The sequence below is a fragment of the Vulpes vulpes genome, chromosome 9, assembly GCF_048418805.1.
Source record: "Vulpes vulpes isolate BD-2025 chromosome 9, VulVul3, whole genome shotgun sequence".
Classification (NCBI taxonomy): domain Eukaryota; kingdom Metazoa; phylum Chordata; class Mammalia; order Carnivora; family Canidae; genus Vulpes; species Vulpes vulpes.
This window is the reverse complement of record NC_132788.1, coordinates 72374958-72387802: the sequence shown is the minus strand read 5'-3', so window position 1 is coordinate 72387802 and position 12845 is coordinate 72374958. Positions and strand designations below refer to the sequence as shown.

At 42.5% G+C, this 12845-nt stretch overlaps 1 protein-coding gene across 1 annotated transcript in view; it reads left to right on the top strand.

The window, feature by feature from the left end:
- GXYLT2 (glucoside xylosyltransferase 2) overlaps positions 1–12845 on the top strand; it is a 91187-nt gene that overhangs the window by 16356 nt on the left and 61986 nt on the right. Inside the window, exon 2 of the mRNA XM_072720428.1 lies at positions 5678–5870. Within this exon, the coding sequence (XP_072576529.1) occupies positions 5678–5870 (193 nt within the window). The remainder of the gene's footprint in view (positions 1–5677; positions 5871–12845) is intronic.

Genomic DNA, 12845 nt, shown 5'->3' with positions numbered 1-12845 from the left:
CGTCCTCACAAGGCATCCCCCTGTTTTCATTAAAGCAATATGTGAAGAGAATACCCTGAGGAAAAGGCTGAGCATAGAGTGGGCTTCCCTGAGGGCATGGGGGAAGAATTGGGGAGGAAAGAGAGGTGAGAGGTCAGCTCAGATCAATAGTTCTTGGCTGTAGCTGAACTATGGGTGGTTGTGGTACAAGCTTGTTAATAAGCAAACTCCAGGACCTCCCCCAAGACCCACTGATTCAGGATGTCCTGTGTGGAGGTTTTCATATTAACAAGCACCTCTAATGACTGATATGCAGCTGAGTAGGGAAGCCCTTGCACTAGATGGTATCTGGCATCTCTTCCAGCTGTGAAACTATAAGAATGATGGGGCTTTGGATCAGGGCCCCAGCAGTTAGCAACAAGGAAGAGATGGATTCGGTGAGCAAATCAAAGGCTGACTCAAGAAGAGAATATGAGAGAGGCAGAGCTAGTCAAAGATGATTGGAAACATTTTTAAGCCCTACAGTAGGACTCTTTGTTGACTGCTAAGCTATAAGTTTGTTTCTATGTGCCTTACGAAAAGGAAACGCATTGGCTTAAAAAATGGAACTGTTTGGGGGCACCTGGTGGCTCAGTTGGTTAAGGATCTGACTCTTAATTTCAGCTCAGGTCATGATCTCCGGGTTGTGAGATTGAACCCCACATTGGGCTCCATGTTGAGCTTAGCGCTGGGCATGGCGCATCCTTAAAATTTTCTCTCTCTCTCTCTCTCTCTGCCCCTCCCCTGCTCCTGCACTTGCACTTGCTCGCTCTCCCTCTCTCTCTCTCTCTCAAAAAAAAAAAAAAATTGAACTGTCCTCAGTTACGGTCAGGTGCACCTGGATCCAGGTGCTCAGGTAGTGCCAACGAAGATGTGACCTGCCACCTTTAGGCTCTGCTTTCTACTGTGCTGACTCCCATTCAGGCTCTACCAGTGTGGTGGCCAAGATGGTTATCATCAGTTCCAGCCTTAGTTGGAAGTTTCTCAAAATTCACTCCAGTCCTCTTTTATAAAGTATAAACAAAAACTTAGCCGTCAGAGCAGGGCTACAACTCCCCACTGCCCATTCCCTTCCCAAACAAGGGGTTAAGGAGTTTAAGGTTCATAGTCTGTACTTTCCTTGATCCTCGAAGGCTCTCAGGTGACATCTGAGAGGTGCTGAGTGTGCCTTTGGTAGGAGTGAGTGAAAGGTACACCCTTTCAGTGGCCTTAAACTTGATTATACATTGTGATCAACGCAAATGCTTACTACCCGAAACCTGAGATTTTTAATGTAATATGAGAGGCAGTAGGGTGGGGAAAGCAAAGGTCTCATTAAATCCCAACCACTGATACTTGAACTGCCACCAGAAGAGGCCTTTAGTTTTCTTTTTTAATACCTGTCATCAGACACCAAGAAAGATTGCACTCCCTAGCCCCTGCTTTTTAAACTGTGCAGTCCCAAATCACGGAAGCCTCTGCTAGGCTGCAGAGGAGTGCAAGTTTTCTTTAATTAAAATAATTTAAAAAAAAAAGTTGGGGGCAGCCCGGGTGGCTCAGCGGTTTAGCGCTGCCTTCGGTCCAGGGCGTGATCCTGGAGGCCAGGGATTGAGTCCCAAATCGGGCTCCCTGCATGGAGCCTGCTTCTCCCTCTGCCTGTGTCTCTGCCTCTCTCTCTCTCTGTCTCTCTGTCTGTCTCTCTCTCTCTCTCTCTCTGTGTGTGTGTCTCTCATGAGTAAATAAATAAAACCTTTAAAAAAAAAAAAGTTGTTGGGGTGCCTGAATGGCTCGGTCAGTTAAGCACCCAACTCTGGGTTTCAGCTCAGGTCATGATTTCAGGGTCATAAGATGGAGTCCCATGTCAGTGCCACTCGGCACAGAATCTACTTGAGATTCTTTCTATCCCTCTCCCTCTCCCTCCCCCTTGCTTGGTCATACACACATGCACATGTGCATTCTCTCTCTTTCTCTCAAATAAATAAAACCTTTTTAAAAAGTTGTTGTCAAATATTTTGGGCATACAAAAAGGCACAAATAATAACATAATGAATTTCTGTGTGCCTGGCACTCATCTTAAGAAATAAAAATTTAAATCCCCCAAGATAACCACCATCCTGCATTTGATGTTTATCACCCTCATGCACATTTACTACATAAGTCTGAGAACAATAGACAGTGCTATTTGGCTTTTTTTTTTTAATTTTTATTTATTTATTTATGATAGTCACAGAGAGAGAGAGAGAGAGAGAGAGAGGCACAGAGACATAGGCAGAGGGAGAAGCAGGCTCCATGCACCGGGAGCCCGACGTGGGATTTGATCCTGGGTCTCCAGGATCGCGCCCTGGGCCAAAGGCAGGCGCTAAACCGCTGCGCCACCCAGGGATCCCCTATTTGGCTTATTTTTAAGCTTCATCTAAATGCTATCATTCTTTTGCTATCTTTCTGCAGGTTGCTTTTTTCCTCTTTGACCTTATATTGATATGTGATATTCTGGTTTGTTAATTTTCACTGCTATGTAGTATTCCTCTTAAACATATTGCAAATGTTCATGATTCACCTATGTATAGACAGCAAAGTTATTTCCTTTTCTTCACTATTATAAAAGGGCTGCTGTGAGCATTCTTGAATGGGTCTTGTTCAAATGTGCAAGAATTTCTTCAGGTTATATATGTAGGCATAGAACTAGGGGGCTAGAGGGTGTATGTGCCTCTTTATTCCTGCTAGCTGTTACCAAATGGTTGTGCAAAATGTTTGGGTCAACTTACACTGTCAGTGGCTATTTTTTTTTATTTCTTTTTTTTTTTAAGGGGTGGGGGCAGAAGGAGACAGGAAGAGAGAGGATCTTAAGCAGACTCCATGCCCAGTGCAGAGATCTCACCACCTCAAGATCATGACCTGAGTCAAAATCAAGAGTCAGACACTTAACCAACTGAGCCCCCCAGGTGCCCCTCCCCAGCTATTTCTGAGCTGTTGCTCACCTCCATATCCACTCTGGAGTGTGGATTGTTTACCTTTTATATTACTCCTTAAATTGTGCCAATCTGAAAATAAAATGGAATCCCTTTACTATTTAAATTAGTATTTTCCTGATTACTAAGGTTAAAGCTTTTTGCTCATGCACAAGCCCAATAGGTGAAGCTAAACTGGGCAGGGTTATTTGGAAGGAGCAGTGGTTCATATTTAAGATCCCTGTGCTATTGCATTGATTGTTTTAGAACCTTTGGATGATACCTGTGCTCCTAAATATTGAGCATAATTTCAGGCAAACAAGTTTGTATTAGATCTCTTTTGTAGCATGTTTTGAATAATCTTTTGCCTTTAGAAAAAAAAAAAAAAAAGCCCTGCTGCCTCCAGAGCTCTGGATCCACTTGGCTCTGGTGGCCTGTGGCCTGTGGCAATCGGACTGTGATTTTAGCATCATCTATGGCACACCCTTCCCATCCTTTTACATAAGTTAATTGAGCACTGACTTTCATAGTTGATATGAAAACTGGCCCACAGAGCAGAGGAAGAGATGACATCGGAGTCCACACGGCAGGGGTCCTTCCGTTTACTGGGCATGATCCTGATCAAGCACCTTTAGTCTGTCTCCTCTGCCTGGAATGCTCCTCACCCAGAAATGCACATGACTCACCTCCCCACTTCCAAGTTGTTGTCAGATTTCACCATCTCCGTGAGGACTTTCCCAGCTTTGCACAGTATATAAGTACCTACCAGCCTATCAGCCACTCTTGTATTGCCTCCTGCTCAGGATGTATTTCCTTCATAGCCCTGATCACTGGATAACTTTCTGTGTCAGTTACTTAGTTGCAGCTACTTCCTTCTTTGTCTTTCCTCTACCACAGTTTCTGCAAGGACAAGCATCTTGGTCTGTTTTGCTCTCTTCCTGGTACGTAGAGCAGTTCTTTGCACATAGTCCTTAGTATAGATTTGTTGATTAATAAATGGTCTGAAGTTAGCAGGAAATAGCAGAGGAGAGCATTTCTGAGAAAGAAAGACACACACACACACACACACACACACACACAAGACAGCAAGACAGAATGCATGTGCCAAGACCTGGAGACAACCCAGCAGTCTACTGACCAGAAATGAAAATGGATGGAAAGTATGAGTATGTGTGACTATGGCTACGAATATGAATGGTTCTCCCCCGAGGCTGGGGGTGTTGGAGGCAGTTGCAAGAGATGTAACTAGAAGCCATGATGATCAGTTTGGACTCAATCTGGAGGGCAGCCAGGAGCCCTTACATTATTTTAATCAAAAGAATAACATTCCTATTCGCATTGTAGAAGAACATCACTCTGGTGCCAACAAGAAGAAATGATAGGGTGAGAATTAAAGGATAAGACTGGAGGCAGGTGGGCCATCTAGGGAAAAGGCACAGTGGCCGAGATGAGAAAAGCTGGTGGTCTCACCAGGTAGCAGCAGGTGGATGAAGAGAAGCAGACAACTTCGGGTGGTACTTAGGATATGTCTAGTGTCTTTCTGCGATCTGTGCGATCAGTGGAATCTGTATCTCGGCATCTGAGCTTAGTTGAGCCTCCAATAAGCTCCTCTTAAGTGAGCAAATTGGAAAGCCTTCCGATGTGCTCCACCCACATCTTCACCTCCCCTCCCAGTGAAAGAAATCTGGAGCAAGACTGCCGTGATTCAACAAAGCAGTGGCTAATGGAGCAGTGCACGGATTGGACTAGGAGGTTTTGGAACTAAGGTAGCATTCCATGTCCAAGTTTCCCCGGCCTCCAACTCTTTTGTGCAAGTAAATTAGTTTCATTTGTCTCAGGGCACCTTTTCCAGGCCAATTCCTTCCAACTTGCCTGCAAATGTCTCTCAGTGGTGTGTTTGAGGCTTGGCTGCATCTCCTTGTCTGGAACAAATCTTTTATTACGAGGAAATAGCTGGATGATGATTCTGGACTCTTGGACCTTATTCCCCTCTCAGCTGTTGACTCAGGATTTGATACCTTGGTAATTTGCAGCTTAACCTGCCTCCTTGCCTGCCTGTTTCTCATTAATATGACTTACATACTGGAAGCTGAATTTCAAACCTGCCACCTCAGCAATTTTGAGCGAGACAGTTAGGATTAACACCTGTTTCTCAAGACTCTCCAAAGATGTGATGGAGGGACATATGTTATTTTCTTTGCTCACCTCCCAGACTTGCATGATTTTCCTTTGGTGTGGTGGTCATGCATTCCACTGCAACCTAAAACCATCCAGATGATGGGGATATCATGTTGCTGGTTTCACATGGGAAAGCCACAACCCACCCTCATTTTGTTCATGTTGCATTCAAATCTAATTTGCGTGGCCCGTGTGAGTGTGAGCACCACAGCCCCAGTGTCAGCTGTTGGAAGTTTTAGCAACTTACTATTTCCAAACATGGGCCATTCAGCAGCCAGCAGGCACTCTCGACAGCTGAGTGGGGCAGAAAAAGTCTCAGACACCTATGACAGTCCAAACAGTGACTCATCCAGCTATTGCCAGGATAAATACAGGAATAAATGGTATTTTTCTCTAAGCAGGAAGAATTGTCAAAATGCTTATCACGTTATAAAATATAGCAGATTGTAGCTGTTCATGTCTTGAAATGTTCCAACCATTCACTAGCTGGGCTTTTTTTTTTTTTTAATTTTGTGAGTTTATTAATAGCCTTAAATTGTTTTTCTTCTTCCTAGGAGGCCTGGAGAACTCAGGAGTTTTCAGGCTGTGCTGCCTCCAGAGCTCTGGATCCACTTGGCTGTGGTGGCCTGTGGCAATCGGCTGGAGGAGACGCTGGTCATGCTCAAGTCAGCTGTACTCTTTAGCCACCGGAAGATCCAATTCCACATCTTCACAGAAGACTCTCTGAAGCCCGAGTTTGATAAGCAGGTGAATTTGTAGACATGGTGGCGCAGTAGTTACTGAGTGCAGACAGACTGCATTTTGGGACATGCATATCCCGTTCACTAATGTGATTCTCTAATTTTTGCTAGGTACTCAGTGTGGGACCACGAACTCTTGAGTCTGAGCCTTACTGTTCTCATATATAATGTGGGGATAGTCACACCTACCTTACAGAGCTATTGTAAGGGTTCAGTGAGATGATGAACTTGAAGCACTTGACCCCAGGGCCTAACCCCTCTGGTGTAGTTAACATTGCTCTCATTTAGGGGGCAGGTAGCTTTCTACAAATTATATGTGTTTTTTGAATGACAAGTAATAAATGTTCATTAAAATAAATTCAAATGATACAGATGTTATAGATTAAAAGGCAGGAGTCCTTGGTACCCCCAGTTCCACACAAAAAACTATCAGTTATCAATTTTGAGTTATTCCATATTTTTTTCATGTACAAGTGTGTGTTTGTGTGTGTTTATCTGTGATGTATGTATGTATGTGTGTATACATGTATATTTATAGATATAATCATATACATGAATAACACATATAATTGTATGTACCCAGATTAAAATATATTTCTTTTATAAAAGCAAGGTTATTTTCTATGTGTTGTACCGGAACTTGCTTTTCCTCCTTGAAAACCATATCATCAGCATCATTCCAGATCAGGACTCAAACATTCTTACCTCATCTTTTCTGGTGACCGTGTAATGTTTTATCATGTGCCCAGATCCTTGTTTACTTGGCTATTCTGATACTGAAGAACAGGTGATGATTTTTTACCACTGCACAAGGAGAGCTTTGGAAATACCTCTTCTCCCCAGTCTAGGTATGTGTGTGACTTTACAGACCACACTTGGCTTTGTCCTAGATGTTTTCTCTTGCAGTAAGGCCTTGAGTGCTGGTAGAGAAAGAAGCGGTTTTGTTTTGCATCTACTCACTTGGGGTCAGCAGGGCCTCCTCCTGTCACCAGCCTGGCTGCACTAATGAGAAATGCCAAAGAAGCATGTTAGGCAGAGAAAGGCTAATGACAGAAGGCTAGAAAATGTGTTATGTTTTCTAAAGAAAAATATCACCTTGACATCATCACCAAGAGAAGCCAAAGAGTCTCAAAGCTTTGAAATTGATTAGAAAATGCCTTGAAGGGCAGCCCAGTGGCTCAGCGGTTTAGCGCCGCTTTCAGCCCAGGGCCTGATCCTGGAGACCGGGGATCGAGTCCCGCGTCAGGCTTCCTGCATGGAGCCTGCTTCTCCCTCTGCCTGTGTCTCTGCCTCTCTCTCTCCCTCTCTGTGTCTCTCATGAATAAATAAATAAAATCTTAAAAAAAAAAAAAGAAAATGCCTTGAAAAAGATCGGAGTCAAAGGAAGGGGAAGGGGTTGGAACACACATGGTTTGCTGCTCTGCAGCTGTGGTGAAAAGAGATGGTGATGATAATTACCATTTATCAAGGGCTTCTGATTTATGATTTACTCCTACTTAACCCTCACCAGAAGGTAGCAATCATGTCCCTCTTTTGCAAAGAGTTTTAGTGATTTACTCATCAGGTGTTGGTTCAAGGTCACAGCTTCAGACCTCCATGAGCTTAACTCTTGTACCCAACTACCTCTCTAACTAGTAGACGGAAGACTCATCTGCAAAACTCAGCTCCCTGTGTGCTTGCTGCCAGATCTCAGGCAAGCCTTGTGGCATTTTAGAGCTTCAGCTTCCCTGTCCGTAACCTGAAGCTATCAGCATTGATAAAAGAGCTAAGGTGTCTAGAATCAGGATAGGTTAGGTCAGGCTGCCATAACACATCCCGAAAAGCTCAGAGACTTTCCATGTTCCTGCTGTTTTTCTCACACAGGCGCTTAGGTCTGGGACAAAGATGACAGAGATTGTTTGTGCCTTTTTTTTTTTTTTAGTTTGTTTATTTATTTAGGTAATTTCTACACCCACAGTAGGGTTCAAACTCACGACCCTGAGGTCAAGAGTCACATGCTCTTTTGACTAAGCCATCCAGGCGCCCCACGACTATTCACGCTTTGAGTTGCACCTGCTGGAACACTTGGCCTCTAAGTTCTTGGGATGCCATGCAGGAAAGATAGAGACAAGTGGATCACGACTGAACCTTTTGCTCCCCCAGCTTGGCAGTGACACGAGTCTTTTCCACTCATATTGAACTGTCCAGAAAGAGTCACAAGGCTCAACAGTAAGGGGCTGAGAAGTGCTTAGTGTGCAAGAAGGGAGGAAAGTGGGCTGTGGGAAAACTCTAGGAATGTCTTGCACAGTATCCATCTAACAAGTATTTGTTGAGTACCTACTGTGTGCTAGAGGCTGGAACATGAGGATAGAGTAGAACAAAATAGATTTGAACTTGAAGAAGGCAAGGGGAAGGAAGATGTGTGTAACTATGTGTATGGGCCAGATTATATTTCCCAAAGAAGCTCCCAGTGGCCCCACCTTCTGTTATTTGCACCCTAGGATGCTCTCCTCTTTCACCGTCCCAAGGTTTGGTCTGTGTGACTGGCAGCATAGGGAAGATGCCATGCTCTGTCACTTCTGAGATTACATTTCAAAAGGCACCCTGCTTTCTATCTTGGTTGCAATCACTTTCTCTCCTGAGTCACTTGGTATGGGGTCAGCCACTTTCATGTCAGAGCAGCCCTTGTCCAGGCCTACATGGTGAGGAATCAGGGCTTCTTGTGACACTCATGTGAGTGAGCTTGGAGACAGAACGTCCCACTGCATCAAGCCTTCGGATGACTGTAGCCCCAGCCAGGAGTTGGACTATACCCTCATGAGGGGCCCTGAGCCAGAACAACCCAGCTTACAGATTTTTGACTCTGAGAAACTGCATGAGAGAATATATTTTCGTGGTTTTTGAGCCACTAAATTTTGTTATAAGGTAATAGCTAATATATATGCGTCCATATGCATCATATGTATATATATGAAAAATAGAGTATGCTACATGTAATGTTTGTGTGACATTTAAGGCTTGGACATAGAAAGAATCTAGCGTCTGCCTGGCTTTCTTGGGATGCCTGCCCCAGGAACCTGGCCGACATGTGGTGAGAGAGCCCAAACTAGCCCATATGGAGAGATCATGTGGAGAGGCCCACTCAGAGAGGAGCTGAAATCCCCAGCCCATTGCTGGCCTCAGTTGCCAGACACATGAATGGACTAGCATTCAGATGATTCCAGCCTCCAGTCTTCAGAGCTTCTAGCCGAGGCCCCAGATATGTAGCAGTGTAAGACGCCCCTTCTGTACCTCATCCGAATTCCTGATCCATGGAATCTGTGAACATAACAGATAGTCATTTTATACTACTAAGTGTGGAGATAATTCACTATGAGCCATGGTAATGGGCATATTATAAATTAGGAACTAAATTGTATGGGAAAATCATTGAATTTGAAAAATAATTTGAATTGCTCTGACGACTTTATCCTTGTGATGGCTCCTTTCCTCAGGTCTTTGTTAGACCAGTGAAGCTCAACTAACAAAGGAAATTGAAATAGGGTATTAAAAGACAGGCAGGGATCATGGTGCCAGTTTAGATATACAATCTTGACTCTTATGGAAGTCACAGAACTTTTCTCAGTCTCAGTTGTTTCATCTGCATGGAAGGGCAAATGATCCTTGCTCTGTTATTGCAGAGCATACTTGTGAGGCTGAATCAGATGATCTGTTTATTCTTTCGTTCCCACAAAGATTCTTTGGAACATCTCCTGAACCTTGCTAGCCCTAAGTAGTAGGGCTTTGTGGGCAGTTGGTTTGTGTGTAGCCACAGGAGATGCTGGTATGGAGGGGCAGCATCTGCCACCCTTCACAAGGGTCTCATTTCCAACCCTGAGGCATTGTGGGAGTATCCAGTTTCTTGTGATAACTTCCTGTAAAGCTCAGGGCAGTGTGTCTGAGGGTAAAAACAAAACAAAGTGCCGGTTGACATTATGATTCCTCTGGAAGCTGCTTTAGGGGTGAATTCTATTATGTATAAGCTGAATGTTTTTTAAAATTTCTAAGCTGTATAAGTACAATAAGTCTAGTGGTACTTACCAGGTATAATGTAGATACTTAATACTTTGGCGTTTCATTTATTTTTGTCATCTCTCAATATAGAAACTGAAAATGCCAGCTGGTTGATTTCCTAGCCTTTCCAGGCAGCTCGGGAATCAGACATGTGTTTTAGGTTTGGCTCATCTGTCAGGAAAAAGTGGGACACAGAAGGGGGGATAACCACCAATCCATTCTGGTGATAGGTGGTGCCAGTGGGATGGAAACGTGCTGTGTGTGCGTGTGTGTGTGTCTCTAACACAGGAAGAGGTGTCAACAGGAACTTCCAGTGGCTGGAGTTGGTATATATTCAGATACTTGTACTGAAACAAATGTAAATGGACTGAACATTCCAGTTGAAAGACATAGATTGGCAAAGGTAAATAAACCCTTCTAGAAGATAGGATACTAAAGATCGCAGAGTCAAGGAAACCCACAGACCATGGGACCTTCCCATTCTCCTTCTGGGGCCGATTTTGGACTATTGTGCTCAGTTTTACTGAGTATTTTTCCCTAGTGTCCATGGGCTTGGTCAATATTGTCACACTGAGTGTTTATGACCAGTGTTAGTTCTAACGTGTCAGGACAGTTGTGCCGGGTTTTGTGCCTGGTGTGGGTTCTAATTGGTCAGTGCCCTTCATAAATCAGTTATCAAATACTTTCTCACTCCTCTTCTTCCTCACTCTGAGATTTCTCTCTCATATATCCATCTCTAAACTTCAAATTTAAAGCATTATCAATGGTATGTTTCTTCAAACATTTTTATGTGACCATATAAGCAACATGTGTACTTTGTAAAAAAAAATCATAAAATTATAAATAAAAAAATCAACCATCCTACTGGTCAGGAAAAGCAATTTTAACCTATTTACTTACATTTATTTTTTTATATATCAACATCCAAAATGGCATCATATTCTATATTTCCTCTCACGTCACTGAGTCTTACATTACTGAGTTTCTTCTGAATCTGGGGTTGTCTAACTTTTCTCTGTAAAAGACCAGACAAAAGTTTTTTTAAGCTTTGCAGGCTGTGTGGTCTTGTAGCTACTCAAGTCTGATAATCAGTGTAAAAGCAGCCATAGAAATATGTAAACATACTTAGGTGTGATAGTGTTCCAATAAAGCTTTTATTTATGGACTCTAAAATTCAAATCTCATGTGATTTTCACATGTCACAGAATATTACTCTTGTTTTTACTTTTTTAAGCTATTTATAAGTGTCTAATCATTCTTGGCTTGTGTGCTTTTTGTAGCAGGATGGATTTGGTGTTTGCACTTCCAGTGGCTTGCTAACCCTTATTGTACTGTGTTGTTACTAGTAGCTGCATGATATTCTGTTATGTAGACATACCCCAGAGCTTTTTAGCCAAATTGTTATTTAGGTTATTTCCAGCTTTGCACTGTTACAGATAGCGTTATGATAATATTGTTATAAATATGAATGCACTTTAAAATTTTTCCTTAGAAAATTCTTAGAAGTAGGGCATCCCCGGTGGCTCAGCGGTTCAGTGCTGCCTTCACCCCGGGCATGATCCTGGACACCTGGGATCGAGTCCCACATCGGGCTCCTGCATGGAGCCTGCTTCTCCCTCTGCCTGTGTCTCTGCTTCTCTCTCTCTCTCTCTCTCTCTCTCTGTGTGTCTCATGAATAAATAAATAGACCTTTAAAAAAAAGAAAATTCTTAGAACTATTGAGTCAATGGGGAAGCATTAACTCAAAAAATTAAGAAGATACACAGATGGCAGATAATCATACGAAAGAATACTCAACATCATATCATTGGGGAACTGCAAAGGAAAACAATGAGATACCATTGCACACTTATTAGAATGGCTAAATCTGCAACATTGACAACACAAAATGATGCTAAGGATGTGCAGCAACAGAAACTCTCCTTCATTGCTGGTGGGGATGCAAGATGGTACTACTACTTTGGAAAACAATTTGACACTTTCTTAGAAAGCTAAATGTAGACTATACAGTCCAGCAATCACACTCTGCGATTTACCTTGATGAACTGAAAAATTGTCTAAAAACCTGCACTACTACTTTGGAAAACAATTTGACACTTTCTTAGAAAGCTAAATGTAGACTATACAGTCCAGCAATCACACTCTGCGATTTACCTTGATGAACTGAAAAATTGTCTAAAAACCTGCACGTGAATGTTTACAGCAGCTTTATTTATAATCACCCAATCTGGAAGCAACCAAGATACCCTTCTGCAGGTAAATGCATAAACAAATCATTGTATATCCATACAAGGGAGGAGCCTTAAGTGAATTTTGTATAAGAAGGCCAATCTGAACAGGATATACACTGTATGATTCCTATTATATCACATTCTGGAAAAGACAAAATTAAGAGAAAAATAATTAGTGGTTGTAGGAATTCAGTGGGACGGAAGGTGGAAGGGGTAAATAGGTGGAAAAGAGGAGATTTTTAGGGTGCTGAAACTATTCTGTAATGGTGGATACCCAATATTATGCATTTGTCAAAGCCTATAGAATGTACAACACAAAGAGGGAACCCTAAGGTAAGCTATGGACTCTACTTACTAACATAATGGATATTGGTTCATCAGTTGTAAGAAATACACGACACTACTGGAAGATGTAGGTAATGGGGAAAGTGTGGGGATGGGGGAAGAGGGGGATGGTAGATGGAATTCTGTGCTTCCTTTTCAGTTTTCCCGTAAACATAAAAGTCCTCTAAAAAATAAAGCCCATTAAATAGTTTTGTTATGATATTAACATATGCAAAGAAAATAGTAATATATACTTACTGTGAAAGTTCTAAAGAACACAGAAATATAAACTTAAAAAATGAAACCACCACCTCCACAGGTGCCCACTTTTAACAGTTTAGTGTCTATCTGTCTAGATTTTTCTCTTCGTATAAAATACACATGCATATATTTTC